Below are 18,470 nucleotides of genomic sequence, written 5' to 3'. Positions count from 1 at the left end.
AGATTCTCATAGAAAAATAAAAATATTTTATTAAAAAGGAAAACACAGCTTACTTTGAAGCTGTTGCCGCGTTGAGTGCGCAGATGCTTTTTAACAAAACAAATTCGAGCTAACGTTTTCAGGCGCTTTGGTTGAAACAAAATAAAGCAAGATACTGACGTTAGTCACACCACTACAGTTTAATAAGAAGACTGGATAACCAGTAGAACTTGATTATTCTAATTAATTGATTGGCTAGCATTTATCGAAACCAGAGCTTAGATTGGACGTACCGTGTATTATACATCCAAAATGATGTCTTAAGTTATTTCTTTCTTTCTTTTTTTTCCTAGCTATAAGAGATGACCCATTCCTTCATTCGTCAATCAGTCGTGTGTTTCTTTGATTCCGTCAAACAGGAGCACCTTCAGTGATGCGGAACGTGTGGAGGGATTTACTAACAAAAGATAAGCCACTGTTAGAAAGTGAAGTGTACGCAATATTCACAATAAACCATCACCAGACTGCTTAATGCTATTCGGGTCTAAAACAGCTAAATATGAAGTAGTAAAATAACAGGAAAGCCGGAATTCAGGAAAAAGCTGCTTCTTTCCCAGTTATGTTAATGTCGTATATATTTGTCTCCTGCTGGTACGGAAGCTTAGTACTTACGTGAATACATAGTGGTTTTCCAAAGAAAATAGTAACTGAAATTTATAACAGAGGCCAATTTGCAATACGCTCTGAACGTAGCCACTTGACATGCAGCTTGCAGGATTTTTCAATCTTTAATTGTAGATAATACAGGTATATTTTGTTCAAAAAGTGGCTGATGAGGTATGATTTTACTTTTCTTTTCAGTTGGTAGAGGTTCCCAATTTATTGCTTACGTTAGAAGAGAGCTTGTTGAAGACTTCAGTACCAGATTATGTAATTGCAGTCTACTCTGCACAAAGAGGCAGAGTCGAGCTAAATGACAATTGTTTTTGTAGCTTTCATTGTGATTATGCAAATCACAGTCCTATCAGCATCTGTACTCAGCAGTTCACAGCCATAGGTGTGTAGGTTGTGGACTGTTCACAGAGAGAGCTTCGGCTCTGGATACGAGATATAAAGCAATATTCATCTTCTACTTGTAACACAACCTGTAGACTTCGAACGCTGCGAGTGCGGTTTGCTCTGCCTTTGAGCACGAAATTCTCGGTACCTTCTGCTGATGACCCATCCATCCGCATTTACCGTCCCCCCACTCGTGCGCAATAGGTTCATTTCCTTTTTCTAGCACGTGATGTTCTCGCGTGCGCTCGAGTAATGTAATGGTGATAACACCCCTGCATCGTGGATTGTGCTCGCGACGAATATTGGTGCAACGACTAACATATCGCCAGTCTCGAAAATATTTATGCTTTGCGATCATCATAAGCTAGAAGTATCGACATAAAGTGGGATAAATTATGTACACGAGTAGAAACTGAACACACCCAACAGAATGTGACAAAATTGCGATTGTTAACCGCCCATAAGTAATGGAAGATTTAGAAATGTGTGATGCACTCTAAAAACAATTGTGAGGAACTATAAATCCTATAAACGAGAGAACATATGTTACTTCAGCGATAATTGCTAATTACAGTTTTTATGATAAGCGGAAGAAGTTTTTATTTGCTATTTCTTATACTCTTTGGCGTATCTGTTTGAAGTATTAAAAAGAAGTACTTCGCAAACTTTTCTTCTTCACACCCATCTGAGCAGGACTCAGTGACATCATTATTTCATTTACTCGTATTCAAAATTGAATTTCAAAGGTGTTAAAAGACTTCCAGGAGGAAAAAAAAACATGGCCGTATGTCAGAACATTTAATTGATCCCTGCGCCCTTCGCAGCGGAAAAGTAATTATTTCAAAATCAACATTGTCTTCAGCTTCTTTCTTTTCACTACTTCAGAGATCTGACGGCAGTCTTTTTCGGTTGTACACTTTGTACGGTCTTCTGTTCTATCTAGTTACATTCGTGTCGTTTATATTTGCGTGGTATATCATGTCACTTAATCAGTCAGCCATTCTTCCCCAGTCGATTTTCCCTTTTCATGTAGAGCTTTCATATTCAAAATTGAATACCTCTGCCGGTAGTGTCACTTTCCGTGGGAAATTCGTTTTTGATGTCTGTATATTGGAATTTGGTCCCAGCACTTGAAGCATTAAGCCATATTCTTATGTTTTATCAATCCGATCTATTTTATATGATTTCCTTCCAGTTATTAAGAAGGAAATAAAAATGAAACTGCGAAGAAGTTTTTGATTTTTGTTTTTCTCTTTTTTGGCTGAGTAACACGTGATAAATCAGAAAATAGGTACTTCTCAGTCTCGCTGGCGACAAAAGAAAACTGTGTCGAAGGGGGACATTCTCAGTTAGTTCAGATCACTGTTTAGCGAGGTGCTACGCAGAAACTACTGAATGGAGGAGAAAGGTGGAAGCTAGACAGCGGCCACGGGTATAAATGAGATAATGAAAGTATCCGACACGAGGGCAGACGCACATTTGCAGTCATTTGGGGTCGACAGCCTTACGATTATCAGTTGTGACCCTGCCGCCCATAGATTTTGAGGTCAGAGCGAAAGTGTCAGGAGAGATGTTGAAAATGACGGACAGTGCGCAAATCGCGGAAACAGAGACTTCGTCACGAAATAAGTTTCATGGGCTGGACGAAACTGCACAAATACCCACCAATTTACTATGGCGCGTGAACAATATTTGGCATTGAGAGCAGATTCCTACTCCAAAAGATTTAGTTGTTTAAATCGTGATCGGTGCCCAATGATGTTTTATAGTTCTCCTTACAACAAAACTGTTCAAATTCAGTGAGAAATACTGAAGGCAAAGGCGCCCTTATGATAGTTTGTAGGAGAGAGAGGGTAGGGGCTTCTAGACCGGGGGAATGGAGTATTTTTATTATTTCGGAAGACGAATAGCGACTTTAAGTATCCCGTAAAAAAAAAGGCCCAGTTCCGAACATGTTAAAAACCTGCCTAGTATCGACTTTTAAATCATTTTCTTGAAAGAAAACCATCTGACTACACTTCATTTTTTCTTGTCCCTGAGAACTAGAGTGGGGAGGTCGTGCACCCCACCACCCCCCACCCCCACCCCCACCCTACCCTTTGCCACCAGGTACGGGTGCCCTGTATAAAGGACACTAACAGGCTCTCAACAGCCTTTTCCTCCCTGGAAAGGACGACAATGTAATATTGTAATCCAGTGTTAAGTGCAAGCTAGGAATAAAGTCATTTTGTTCTTGCATTCATCAAATCAAACCTGGATACTTCTAGTGCATTTTTGAAGACGTGATTGGTTAGAAACAATGCCTATGCAGTCCAGTGAGCATAGTGACCTAAAATGATTTAATATACCTTTTTCATGATCCCGAAATGAAAGGTACTGGTGGAACTGAAGCTGTGAGGACAGGTAGTGAGTCGTCCTTGGGTAGCTCAGATGGTAGAGCACTTGCCCGTGAAAGGCAAAGGTCCTGAGTTCGAGTCTCGGTCCGGCACAAAGTTTTAATCCGCCAGGAAGTTTCTTTTTCATGGTATTCACAGGAAACAGTAATCTGGCAGGCCACTGAACACCAAAAATATGTATCACAGCTGGTTGGAAGAAGCCAGTTTGTATTTGTTTCTCCAAGTGCTCCCTGTAGGGAAAACACTTTCTATAATAGCATGCATCTTCTGTAATACATGGAAAAATTACTTCACAGGAGTTAATGGAAACTTTTCAGGTGTACTTCTGTACGAAGAACCTCTATAGGAAAAGATTACGGAAGTTAAAAGAGGTTTCTGTGGGTTATAATTAATTACTGGAGTGTGGTGAAAATATTTGGAAATAGCAAATTGATTAATTTAGACACTGAAGCATAGAATGATCTCAGCACCAGTGATCATTATCCAGTACAATAGGAAAGAAAAGAAAATACCACATAACACAATCACATGAGTTGTTCCTTTATTTATACACTTAAATTTCTTTATAAATAGGGGAATGTGCTATAGTGATGTTAGTGTCTGGCATTCTGACCTTCAGCATGTAGATGCCGAGGGAATTTTAATCTTATTGAAGATGTGCTAGTCTAGACTCTGCAGAAATATTCCATTTAAAAGAACTTAATATTTCGTTTTTCCTATTTTGAAAATTATTTTCCACTTTGAGCTGCACTCTTATCTCATGAAACTTGCTGCAGTGTTTAGTAGTTTTTCATTTTTTGAAGATGTATGTGGAACATTCTGCTAACTTTTATGATTAGTTTAAGGAGTTACATACAACTAGTCAGTTGCAGCATGACATTGTGTTTTGCAGGTGAAATCACAACAGATGTTTTACGTGTTGTACAAGAAGCTAGAAAGAAGACACTGGGTCCATTTAACCCATCCTTTAATGTCCAGAATCTTTTGCTTGAAGGCCTCGATAAGGTTAGCAATAATTTTAAATATAACACTAGCTTTTTAGAATTTGTTGAGCTGTCTGTCTAACAGTGAAATAGCAAAATCTCTGAAACCACAAATGAATGTTCTCCATGATTTTGTGTTTAGTCGTGTCCTTTGCCCCACAATAATTTGCCCTAAGGAACTCCCTTATTTGACAACACTATTTATTACCTTGCTCTTTCTCCCATAGCCTAATCCAAATAGAAAACCTTCAGTGCACTTAATTCACTCACCGCTTTTATGTAATATATTGGTGATGTTCAATTTCAGCTTCCTTTGTGTGGGTGCTATGTATTGTATGAGTAAGAGAGAACTATTGTATCTTAACTACATCTCAGGTATTCGTATTGCAGTGTACCTTGCTTAATGCTCTGTCGTTTTTGTAATTTTTAATTTTTTGTGGCTGTCATAAGAATAGATTTTTTTCCCTGCACCCTTTCATTAATAGCTACAGTAATAATTATTTTATGGATTTGCCTCACATGAAGTGAACATTTTAATTTCTGTGTTTACAGGTACTTCCTGAAGATGCTCACCTAAGAGTGAATGGAAAATTGCATATATCACTGACAAGGGTATATGATAGGAAAAATGTAATTGTGTCGCAGTTCAACAGCAAGGAAGACTTAATGCAGGTAAGCCCTCTGCCAAAAATTTAATACTTCTGATTAACCTTGGACCTAAGCAGACAATACAGACAGTTTCTTTTTGGGGAGCTATACAAATGAAAACATGTTGTACTAAGTATAATTTTGTTTAAAATACAGCCAGTTTTACACTTTTTAAATGTAGACTTCAAATGTAAAGCCCATATTTTACCGAGATTAGCAGTGACATTTTATCATAATTTCAAAATGTATGTACTAGCTCCTGTCACAATATTCTGAGCAAATATTTCACAGGTGTGTTCCAGTGAGGCTTATAATCAGATCTCAGAATAATCAGTGGCCCTTCTGTTCTCCAATAAAGACCATTGAGTATCTATCACATTTTTTTCTGACTGTGGTTTAAAGTTAATATTCACTGAAACCAAGTGATATGCTTATTTCTGTTTCATTGGATTGAATTTACTCAGTCTGTTATATTGTGAAATAGGCTGCTGCATAATTTCCTTCACTGTAGCCTTTCAAAAGATATCCCCAATAACTTTCAGAGTTATTGTGTGTATTATACAGACTAACAGCTTTTATTTGCATGAAAATGTTGTAAAAAAATATGTGCAATAGTCATCTTAAGTGCAGTAATAATATATTGACAATGTGACAAAGAAAGCAGCATGAGGGTGAGGTCTACAGTAGTATATCAGTCAAGGAGGCAAATGAGGCACTTTGATACTGGAAGAATACTCTACAAAAGTAGAGAACATTTGAAATATTTGATGTGAAGGAACTGCTGGCTGTGAAAATGGATTTGCTAAAGTTGCTACTAAGTATACATTTACCTTGACATAGTGCTACACCTACACAGTCAACAGATCCTTATGGGCTTACGGGTGTGGCTCAGTTACATAAGAATTCTGTTACTGCTTTTGACCTTGTTTATTATGGTATTATTATTGTCATTTGCAGGCTCTACTAGCAAGCAGTTTTGTTCCAGTCTTCTCTGGGCTTCTACCACCTAGGTTCCACGGTATTCGGTACATGGATGGTGGTTTTAGTGACAATCTTCCAACTTTAGATGAGGACACAGTTACTGTTAGCCCTTTCTGTGGCGAATCTGACATATGTCCACGTGATACTTCGTCACAGCTTTTCCATGTGAGTATTTACAATCACAGTTCTATTTTACTAATATTTCACCATAAAAGATATGAAATTATTTAAATTAACATGTAAGTTAATAGCTGTCTTACTGAGACATTTCTCTTTTTGTAGATAAACCTTGCCAACACCAGTATTGAACTTTCACGTCAAAATGTATATAGATTTACAAGGATTCTTTTCCCTCCTAAACCTGAGGTGAGTTTTGAAGTAAAATGTGTTTGCTCCTATGAAATACAGTAAAACTCTTCCATGCAAAATGAATGCAGCTTCTTTAACAGTATAATAGTTATTTGTTCCGTATTCTATTCTGTTATATAATTCATTTGCAGACTTTAGCAAAAATGTGCCATCAAGGATTTGATGATGCAATGGCATTCTTGGCAAGAAGAAATATGATAAACTGTAACCGCTGTTTAACTATCCATGCGTCATATGAGATTAAAGATCCTCTCAATTTCAGCACAGAGTCAGAATCAAATTGTGAAGAGTGCATTGCACACCAAAGGGTAGGTAAATGTACCTGGAAATTTTTAAGCTGTACTCACATTGTTTTGTTCTGAATTTATTGTTATAATTATTTTTTTTTGTTACAGGCTGCAAAAATTGCTAAGTTACCAGAAGCTGTTGTCTCAGTTTTTCAAGATGCTATAGCTTCAACTAATAATGGTTTCACTAACTGGATTTTCCAATACAAAGGGATGAAGCTGTTATCAATATTGAGTTTGCCATATGTACTGCCAGTCGACATCATGTATGCCACATTCACAAAGTGAGTCGTCATCTTGTGTTGTAGTTATGTTCAACCTATTAAGCTTACAACATCCTGTTACGATGTAATACACTTTAAGTCTCACAAATAACAAGCAATTCTCTTTATTTCCTCTTCAAAGTTACATATGTATGAAAACATAATTTTTGAAATTAGTGTGATCGGCAACAAATTGGAGAAGCGTTCCCATCAAATGTGTGTAGTTGGAAACGCAATCATTCAGCCAGAATTGCATGTATGTGGCTATAATGGTGTAATTCCGTCACATGCCCACTCACTATTGGAAGCTGACAGGTAAGCAGTTCAGTGTACTTATGCAACAGCTACAAAACATGACATTGTCAATGTATTTTGTCAGCTTCTGTGATTACAAATCTGCCTACCTGTGATGCTTCCTAAGTGACATGGGCTTTGTGTGAAATGTCTCCAAGCATTTTGTAATATTTTGTCCAAGTTATTTATGTGAGGTGTGCTTCTGTAATGGTGTTGAAAATTCAATCCAGGCATTAAACTTAGTCCTCGTTGTTCATTTTGATGTTGAAGATGGTTTACCTGTTACCCAATATAGTATTTTGGCCAAGTTTTGATCACCTATTGTTTTGCTCCATAGTTCCTTTGTGGAATGTTATATATGCTTACAAAAAAGGTGTTGGAAAATGTCACATTGTGACCAAGCTTTCCATGTGAGAATCTGTTTATGATCAATGTAGTTCAGCACTTAAAATTCTGAAGTCTTATGTGGACTATGTATGCTAGTACCCACTCTATTCACCAAATCAGGCATCCTCTAATTTTCCCTATTTCACAATCTAAAAATATTTGTGGCTCAAAAAACCGTTGTAATCTTATCTGGGATATCACTATGATGGTACCACAGCTTTCCAAATCATGAAAATTTTCTTCTTTGTAGTACTTAGATTTTGTTGATCTTGTTCCAACTGGTGTTGGGTCTAAAGTATGAGTGTTTTTGTATATTGTTTTTGTATTAAATTAACTTCTACTGTTAATATTATTTCTTAAAAAAGAGTGTCAAAACTAGAACAAACTTAAAAAGAAAAGGTTTGTGTGTGTATTGAGGTTATTTCACAATTATGATGTTGATATGATTGAAGAACCAGTCTTGTCTCATAAGTAGGGACCTGAAAAATTCATGCAAATCCTAGCTCAAAATGCAAAAATTATACAATAAATTGAATTTCTGAACAAATTGTATCCAGTTGAACAGTTTTATTAGAGATGGTCAGAAATAGCTTTTTTCTATATATAAATATTGAAAAAGTACTCGGTTTTCATTTACTGGAATTGCAAATCATCCATTGAAGCCCAATTTCTAAAGATAATATGCGTAAGAAGTGTTCTCAAAATAAAAAGTGCACAAATGCAACACCCTATCACTGCACTCAAGGATCTGATGTCACATCAATTCTGGGCATGATAATTTGGTGTGAAGCCAGTCGTGAACAGCTGATCGGTCTCTATAAAATACATGTTGTATGACGCAACATAGAACTCAATCACGGGACCTAGCAACTTAGAAAAAAGAAATTGATATGTTTGACTGCTGGCTAAAGTTCAAAAGTTGGTGTAATGCAGTCAGTTTAACATGGTAGTTTTATGTGGTGGATGTTTGGAACTGTGGTTGCATTGAACACAAGTAGGGCCCAAACTACCCTCTTTGCAATATTATCTATGTAAGCAAGCAGCTGCGCATAGCTGTTACCTAATGCTTTGCATTTTGCGTTTCTCGTTGTTTTCTTTTGTGATTTTGATAACTCTCATTTGCTCACACATACGGCCAACTGCCTGTTTATAATGTGTGCACTCCGCACTATAGTGTGGTCAGAAAGCGAAGACTGATTCGCTCTCTCATAAAAGCTTACTTTAATCCGCAAACAGTTATTTTTGGTACCACTCCTACCCAGAATACCTTGTCGGTTCTACCTGTAGTGTTTTCAAGTATGAGTCGCGTAGCTATGAATGTCCACAATAGGTCAAAATCAATACTCAGCAGATTTTATGGTTGTTGAATAAGGTGGGAAAAGAAAAATTTTGAGAAACGCCTTAAATTAGAGGCCTGAAAGCGATGTTGCTCTTGACAGAAGTGGTCATTTGTTGAAAGCTTAAATAGAGCGCCAAAAGGTGAATACGCGAAAAGATCGTTGCGGGGAAAAAAATGAAGTAGTTCCAAAGGCAAACATTCCAGTCAAAAAGACCCCAAATGGCCACTATTCCTATTTTGATGCAAGTGAAGAACATGAATTCAGATGTTTATGCACTAATTTATTGAGAATTTCAGAAAAATTTGTGTATAACATTAGAAAATATTACTATAATCTGTTTCTACCACTTGTGACAATTAAAAACAATGTCAGTAAAAGGCATGTTCATTAATAATAGCTTGTAATATTATTATTATTATTATTATTATTATTATTATTATTATTATTATTATTATTATTATTATTATTATTAGTTTCCAAACTTCTGGTTTTATCGTCTCAGGTTCGTGGCTGCAGCACCACACATTGGTAATAACTTATGGAATATCAGCAAATTTCTGATTCAGCAGGTGTCAGAACTCTTTGAAAACATTAGTAAAACACAAAAATTAGCAGCATCAATAAACTGCCAACTTGCAATCACAAACTTTGGAGGCTGTAAGTATTGCTACTGAAAATAATTAATCGGAAATAGCTTATAAACATATGCAGATTGTAACAATTTCATTTCATATTTCAGCTAAATATGACATTGACACTGGAGTTGATGCTCCCTTGAAGTCAAAAATGAATTTAAACTTCACACTGAATATGGCAAGCAGGTATGTCTACACTTTTAATGGCAGTGTAACATTACCACTTTCCTCCACCTATCATTTTTTATCATTATGTGGATGATTCCTCTTTAATTTACTATTATGGCAGAAAGTCAGTACTGCATTTTATTGATCATATGAGTAGTATAGGTTACGTTAATTTTAGGGTGGATGTGAAGTAGGAGATACAGCAGCCCTTTCTTGCAATGGGATGCTCCAATATGAAATGTAAAAATTTGCTCAGAATTTTATTTACCCACAAAGTATATACTGAAAGAAATGAGCAATAAAAATTTTTGCTGCTGAGAGAGATTGAAGGATTTTAATAAAATTTTTGCAGTTTATTTTTGTTGCACGTAGAACCACTTTTAATAGCAGTTTGTATAGTCCTACCTACAAGTCTACCTACCTAGCATGCAAATCAACAAATGGCAGAAGTAACTGTGACACAGCAAATTGTCACATAGAGTGAAAATCCAAGACCACTGAGATGAAAATTTAATAGTACCAGAAAGGTCACATATCATTCATTTTTGGATAACTTCCAGTTCACATCAACAATTGAACTGTCACAGATTTACTTTTTACAAAGGTGACTAGCAGAGAAGGAAAAATTATTGCAGAGTTTGACATCCCATTACATTATCTTCCATCACTTCAGTCAATAGTTGCTTTTTTGAAATGGTATAGCAATATTGTTGCAAGTTCTCATAACTTTTGAAATAGATGCATTTTACCTATAATGTGATAGTTCTTTAGTTTATTCCTTGTTGTTGCTTCAGAAATGTGAATTGCTATTGAGCACCTGGGACCAGTTCAGTGTTTTCTTGAAGATATCTATCTCACATATCAACACAAGATGATCACCACATAATGTTTCTTTTTTCTGTGTAGCAATACTGAGTAAAAGTACGCAAATCTTAGATGGAGGATTAAAACCATTTTCAGTAACAAATAAAATTGGAGATACTGCATCTTATGAAGGATATTCATGACCTCGGAGTTCGAGATTTGTGGTACCATATGAATGTGGCAGTAGTCCAATAGAATAGTCCAGTAAAACCATTTCTCAGCACTCTACTCAATGCTATGGGGCTATTGGCTCATCAGATACAGCAATCTAGGTAAAATATTATTGGCTGAACATAGTTAAATTTATTTATTCCATGCAAGTGGGGCTTCAGTGGAGTAGATTCTGAATTTTACATTCTGATAGGAACAGTGATACTGTAGATGACATATACATCATTGGCACTGATGTAATCGCTGATTGTAGACAGGAAGACAATCATTTAAATGTTTGGGTTTTTATCACCTCATTGACTCTCATTTGTTTCCCTGATACTTGACAATGGACGATAATGTAACACTCAGAATGTTATAATGATTTGATGTAGCAAGTCCACTTCATAATACAATATGTTTGTATGCTACATTTTGGTTATGAATGTTTGCCCATTTCTTCATGTTTGGCTGTATCTTTTTCTTGTAAGTGGTGAGTTTATGGTTATTGGATTTAAGGGATATACAGTCTATTATGTTTTGTTGCTGCTATAGTTAATACGTAAAACTTGAAAATAAAAATTCAGATGGATTCTGTCATCTTCACTGTATTATATAGGGTGATTCTTAGTAACATTTAAATACCCCTGAAGTGATGCAGATGATGTTGAGATAAGTAATGCAATGTAAGACACATGGGGTCACAAATGTTGGGAAATCACTAAAAGTGGGTCACAATGTTGAACACATGTCGTCATGTATCTTGCTGCACATGTAGCAGTTGGGCTCGTCGATCCTATCACCACTGGTAGGAGGCAGTGTTTTACGTCACCCCACTGAGGTACTCTGTTTCCATTCTTCATTATCCAGTGTTGATATGGTAGTACTTGCAGTAGTGGTACAATAATACAATTTTTGAAACTACCTGACAGATGAAAACTGTGTGCCACACTGGAAGTCAAACTCAGGAGCTATGCCTTTTTCAGGCAAATGCTCTACCAATTGAGCTATTCTTGTGCACCTAAGGACCCATCCTCACAGCTTTACTTCCACTAGTACATCTCCCACCTTCCATACTTCACAAAAGTTCTCCTGCAAAACTTGCCAGAGTAGCATACGTGGAAGAATGGAGTGCCACCTGAGTAGGAGGCAACAGGGTGCTATATATGGTTGTGATAGATATGATACAGTTATCCCAAAATGCTTAATAAGATGAAAACAAAGATTATGTTGATGACCTAGGCAAATGGAAGTCCACTCAGTGCTAAAGGTGGTTGCAAATGTCCGAAGTGACTCTTTGTCTAAAAGGATAAGATATGCTACTTTATTGAACAAAACAAACAGCCTATGGATAAAGTTGTGAGTATTTACGTGGGAACAGTTCTTGTCCTAATAGTGGCAAGTCGTGTAGAGTTGTGCAAAACATTTCTTTATAGTGACAACTAAATAATTCATGGGAACATTCAAATCAGTTTACTACCACAGATACCATATTTTTCATTCATGTAATGTGATAATTGGAAACTTATGCCAGACCAGGCAGCGAAAGTAGACCAATATTACAGGAATAGTCAGATTATTGTTATAATTCTCACGTATTGTCTCAAGACTGTGGTTGCAAAAACTCCCCAGTATTTCTAAATTACAGTTGCTTGTAAAGTCAGGCAGGACGGTATGAGTGCTGGGAGTGTACTCATAGAAATTCTCTTCGTAGTCACATTGTGGATACTTGACACGATTCACTCATGCTGCAACTCAAGAGTGGAAGCAAATTGGTTCTGCAGTCTCATCACTTCACTTAGTGTTTTTGCATATTACAGAATCTGACAACTATGACAGCATGGACTTTCATCAGAAAGCCTCAAACACCACCAATAAAAGTAAAATCCACATAGTTTACAAATTATTATCTTAGTTCTGGTGTTGCACAATTATCTGATCTCTGTTAGTTTCTCTACATTATATTGACTTTGAATCTAAAATGTTACAACCACTCTTTCATGCCAAAGGTTACTGCTCTGCTCTTTGTGCCTGTATAACAATGAACATTTCATTCTCCCAGTGACCTCACTTAAACACTGAGTACAAATAAGAAACTTTTAAAGTAACCATTGATAGATCTGCTTTTCAGTCATTATTAATCATATTTCACAAAAGATTGATGAATTTTTCTTTCAGGGAACGAAAGAATATAGTCAGAGCTATAGAACAAAGGAGATGTAGTTCGGCTATGAGTGAGATGCCACTTGATGACGACACTTTCGAGCAGATACTTAGAGTGACATCAGAGCATGAAACAGTTATAGGATTTTATTACCAAGACAAAAATAACAGGGTAAGTTCACTGCTACTCCTATTATAATAAAAATGTTTTATCCTAAGAACTTAAAAGTGTAATTCAGTTGTACAGTAGTGCTGGACATTTTATCTGGGTTCTGTTTGTTCAGGTAACAATGACTGAAATATATGATGTGACTGATGTTGATTTACCTGGAGCACTGTCACCTGAAGAGCAAGAGAACAACACTTACCTGCAATTTGATGAAGACTTTGATGACCCTACCTCAAGTACATGGCCATCTCAGCTTACTCTTAATGGACCATGTAAGTAAATAATCTTTTTTGTTTTTGTACTTTGTTGGAACTGTTAGAAATAAAAACTTTCACTTTGCACTTTAGTTTTCAATGAAGTTACACAAATGGTGATTACTGGATGAAGTCACGCTAACAAACTTTTTTTAAACGAACATTGATCTTATAAACAAGCAATTTGTAGTATGGGTTGAAGGAAATGGTGAGGAGAAGTTATGAACAGCAGCATCATGCTATATTATTGAGGCTGTATTGTAAGTTTAAGTTATGACAGAAATACATGTGCCTTACCACAAATCTCAAATCAGTTCACCAAGGAACACATTACACAGTCTTTTATGTGGGAGGAACTCATTCTGTACCTTAAAGTTCAAAATCGGTCAGAAAATAATTTAATTACCATAGTCAGTCATTTGAAGACAAATTTAGTAAATATGGAAATGTTAAAATAACATTAGTCATTACTCAGAACAAAACAACAAAAGGTGGTTTTTGAGACACTAAATATCCGCCACTTGTGATAGTCATCTGAATTGGTAAGGCACAAAATAGTGAATGGTTCCCATATTGTTATATGTGAGTCGAGTGATTGGTATTGAAACTTCAGGCGGACAGACAGCAATGTTGCCGAACATGACTTATAGCATTCTGCCCCAGTCTCTATTTGTATGTGTTCTCTAGCAGCAGAAACAAAACCATCGACAACATGCAGGTCATATTTGTACGTGCAAATTTATTTATAGTTGCTACTTGTAATATATTATCTTGAAAAATTGAAAAGAGCTATTTAGTATCTAATATGCTGCAATATCATGACGTTATGTCAAATTTCACAATATAAATGAAAACTATTTTCTCACTTCATTGTCCATGCACAGTTTTTATTTCCATTGTTAAATATTAGCAATATTAATTATTTCTAGAACGAATGGCTGAAAATTTAGCAGTATATTCTGAAGATGGTACAATATGGTGATAAGTCGATGGCCTGCTCACTCCTCACATTCTTTAGTTTGTTGTAGTTGTGCTAATCGAAAAACACAATTCTCATTACTCTCATAATCTGATTTAAAATAGTCATCTTCAGTACTGCTCGACCTATCACTGCTCCCACCAGTTCTGTAATTGAATTTTCTATGCATTCTTCCACAATGCCTTCATTTTTGGCTGCCTCTGTGATGACACTTGTACGTGAACAATTTCATGCCTGTGCCTTTTAGCGATCACATCAATTACGTATGTCAGAAATCGTGGTTTATTTTGTGTCACAATTTTGAGTAATTGTGCCTTCTTCAAAACTTCTCTGAGATCCACTTTCCATCATTTCAGCCGCTGAATAATATCTTCTTTTTTCATTGTCAAAGTTGGTGTCCTATCATGAAAAATGGAATTGATAAGGGGCATTGCCCATCATAACGCCACTACGGCAACTTGCAAGTGAATGAGGATGAAATGATGATGAAAGACACACAACACCCAGTCATCTCAGGGCAGAGAAAATCCCTAACCCCGCCGGGAATTGAATCTGGGACCCCGTGCGCGGGAAGCGAGAACGCTACCGCAAGACCATGAGCCGCGGACTTCATGGTAATCACATCTCTTTTTTGAATGAAACATTAACAAGCAGTTTGGCACAAAACTGTCCAATACGCCTGCATGTAAAAGAATAATTCGCCCTCCTTTTCCAACAGGCACTGCCATGGTCGCCTTGGGTGTTCCATCACTCCAGCCTCTACATAATGAATGGCTGGCATTAACCCGCGTTTCTTCTACCCATACTACATTTTAGAATCTCACACCCATGATTCTGTGCAGAAATCTGCACCATAATGGTTCTACATGTGTTCTTTCCATCAATATATTCGGTCTGTTAAACACTGGATAGCTGAAGCCTATGTCTTTCAGCACTGTACGTAATGAAAAGTTGCTTTCTTTAAAAGATCATTTTTCTGAAATGATGCGAGTAATTTAGGTAGTGGGATGTTCCCTTCTCTTATAATAGCCATATATATGATGAACATAGTGCCTTCCTTGTAATCTTCAAAGCTGTCACTTGCTCCTTCCTCAGCTCCTTCTTTCTGGTGTGTACAGCCTTGTGCCACTCTTACCACACTCTATACTGTACTGTTCTTTCCCTGTTGTTACAGCAGTGTTCTTGCTTATTTTCAATGCTGCTGCAGCCCTCATAACAACCTGAGCATCAGGAAATAAGTGCTTACCATTTTACTTTCCTTTTTCAAAGTCAGTTCTCACCGAACACACCAATTTGCGGGCCTGCCTGTCTAGTACACTTTACTTCGTCCATTTCACTCACATGTTGGGCTGGCACTATTTGTTGCACTTAATATTGTTTAAAAAGAAACAGAAGCAAATAAATACTAACATCAAAAATGAAATAAACCATGAACTGAACTATTAACATACGCAACAAAACGACAGCACTGGTTGCACATCACACTTGCTGGTATGCTCATGACACATGCGTGTCAGGTTTGCAGAGCGTCGACGTGGCTTGTGGTACCTGCTCAAGTGCAGTCCGTTGTTGGGTGGCTACCTGTGGTCACTAAGCAACGGAATGGCGCTACTGAGCTGTCAGTACCAAAGACTCTTCTCCCAGACTATAGCTGGGTATGTGGTTGTCATGAGACTATAGGGTTCAATAGTCTTCAGGCCTCAACCCTTGGTATTTGTGGAATAATAGTAGTCCTGTGTGACTAACCACATTTATTATTATGCTGCTGTTTTGGTATTTCCTTCATTTCCCTGCAACTGTATTTAATAGCGCCGTACACATCGCTCTTTCCATCTTATATTTAAGAGACCTACGCAGTAGGTTTAACGTAATAAATTAGATAGTATTATCATTATTTATGCTCAACCTCTTGTATGAAAAGTAGTGTATTGTTTTGTGTATACTACTTTATTCTTTTATCACAACTCAGTTCCATTAATTTTCTTTCACAGACTCTCCCTATAACAACAGCATGGCTAGTATTTCTGATTTATCACTGGATGATGCTGACCATATTGCTGCAGAATCAGCCAATGTGTTTTCGGATCCAGAAAGTGAGTGGAACGGTATGCACAGTAATGGCTCATTCTATGCCGACACATCACCAGACAATGGTGAACAGTCATTACCAGAGTCGGAGCAACAGACACCAGAAACTGAGAGACTATTGACAAGGAAACCATCTTATTTGGTGTTGACAGATTAAATGAGTCCACAAATTATGTAAAATGACTGATGTACTGCACAACACTCAAAATGTACTGTTGTGAATTACACTGTGAAGATATTCTGACAATTCAAAGTAGAATTTCCATTGAAAACAGTGTGTTTTTAAATATTAAACTGTTCAGTGGAGTCATTGCATAATGACAATAAACCTTGCTGCAAGGACCTGATATTTACATGCCAGTGTTCTTACCAATAAGTCAGTTGAACAGTTATTCATTATTTAGACTCCTAAATCAGCAGTACTAAATTGTGTCATGTAACTGGTAACTGTAACTGTAACTATAAAGTGACCTTTCTCTGTTGTGAAATGTACAGTCCTTCAAAAAAGACAGAGAAAGCAAGTTTTAAGAACATTGTAAAAGTGTACTTAGTAAGTGGAAGAGTTATTTATTATTTAATTTATTTATTTATAAATAAAGTTATCATTAATATGCGAATTTTGTAAAAATGTTTGTAAATAGAAATCAAAGCCTCCCAATACCATAGAAACGTAAATTAATTTTGCCTAGAATCTGCTTTTATGAATGTCTCAATGTTAAAACACCTAGAAAAATGTTTTCAATATAAATTTTATTATAATGACATAATTGTGGACATTCTTCTTCATATTATTATTATTATTATTATTATTATTATTATTATTCATAACCAATGAACTGTGATAACTGTATAAATGTATTATAATGTAAATATATGCCTTGTTTTGTAATTAAACCATCATCTTTGATAAAAGGTTTGCACAATTAATTACTCTTGGGCCCCTTAACTCCCATTGACAAATAACCTGAGAGTTCTGATAAAGAACCTGAATGCTTCGGTTATATCGTCAAAAACAATCTGTTAATGGTTACTGGATTCTGATCAGAATATTTACACAACACAGAATTGTAGTGACATTTATGAACAAGTACACTTACATACTCAAAAATACCTTAACTTGCACAGAAATTGAGTTGAGACATGAGTAGCAACTTAAAACCTAGATGAACTACAAGCAAAATAATAGTTACTTTATTTTCCATGGGCAATAAGTTACTTTATTGCTAGCTAAGGGAAAGGACAAGGGAAAGAGGATAAATTCTATATTAGATTTAATTGCATCCATTAATTCAGTCGTACACGGTGTTTCATAATTACCATTATGAAGGTAGGATGTGAGTCTAGTTAGCCAGTAACAGGCAGAAGCAGCCACTGCAGGCTTCTTTTGAAATGTACATTAACAACAGATTATGGTTAGTGCTAAACTTCTCATATAGACACCTGAGACAATTACCTTGTATTTAAATATCATGTCACCATAGCCATTTTTCAGGTGCTTTTATTACAGCTGTGTATTATTATTATTATTATTATTATTATTATTATTAGTAGTAGTAGTAGTAGTAGTAGAAGTAGATCACTAAGACTCGATCATCTAAAAAATTGCAGGAGAGATTATCAGGTTTTCTTTTGCTTTGTTTTTGAATATACTGGAATTTAGTGTCTGCCAGTAACCTTTTGTACCAGAATAAAAATAAAATAGACTCTATTCTGAAGTAGGGATGCACAGTTATATTGATATTTCTTTTACTTCTAGCATTGTGGTTATAAATTCTGTAGTTCACCTAAATTCACTCTTGTTATTAGACATATATAACAGTTAGGGGATGTGTATTGGAAAAGAAAAAAGGTGTAAGAATCCCTAGGTTCCTGAAGAGACTTTGCATGACAGTCAGTTGTGAACTTCACAAAATTCTCTTACTGAACACATTTGCAGAATTGTACTTTTCTGACCTTAGCTACATTGCTCCAGAAGATTATACCACAGGACAGTAGTCTAGCCATCCCATCTACA

At 36.2% G+C, this 18,470-nt stretch overlaps 1 protein-coding gene across 1 annotated transcript in view; it reads left to right on the top strand.

Annotated features, from left to right (window-relative positions):
• LOC124805211 (patatin-like phospholipase domain-containing protein 2) overlaps positions 1–17,368 on the top strand; it is a 30,656-nt gene extending 13,288 nt beyond the window's left edge. Inside the window, exons 2-12 of the mRNA XM_047265710.1 lie at positions 4,327–4,439; positions 4,970–5,089; positions 6,023–6,211; positions 6,329–6,412; positions 6,547–6,723; positions 6,811–6,986; positions 9,489–9,643; positions 9,726–9,807; positions 12,982–13,138; positions 13,251–13,407; positions 16,360–17,368. Coding sequence (XP_047121666.1) covers positions 4,327–4,439; positions 4,970–5,089; positions 6,023–6,211; positions 6,329–6,412; positions 6,547–6,723; positions 6,811–6,986; positions 9,489–9,643; positions 9,726–9,807; positions 12,982–13,138; positions 13,251–13,407; positions 16,360–16,613 — 1,664 coding nt within the window. The 3' untranslated portion in view covers positions 16,614–17,368. The remainder of the gene's footprint in view (positions 1–4,326; positions 4,440–4,969; positions 5,090–6,022; positions 6,212–6,328; positions 6,413–6,546; positions 6,724–6,810; positions 6,987–9,488; positions 9,644–9,725; positions 9,808–12,981; positions 13,139–13,250; positions 13,408–16,359) is intronic.
• Positions 17,369–18,470: the final 1,102 nt, after the last annotated feature.

Source organism: Schistocerca piceifrons, chromosome 7 (genome assembly GCF_021461385.2).
Source record: "Schistocerca piceifrons isolate TAMUIC-IGC-003096 chromosome 7, iqSchPice1.1, whole genome shotgun sequence".
NCBI classification, from domain to species: domain Eukaryota; kingdom Metazoa; phylum Arthropoda; class Insecta; order Orthoptera; family Acrididae; genus Schistocerca; species Schistocerca piceifrons.
Note: the sequence above shows the minus strand (reverse complement) of the source record. Positions and strands in the feature narration are given on the sequence as shown.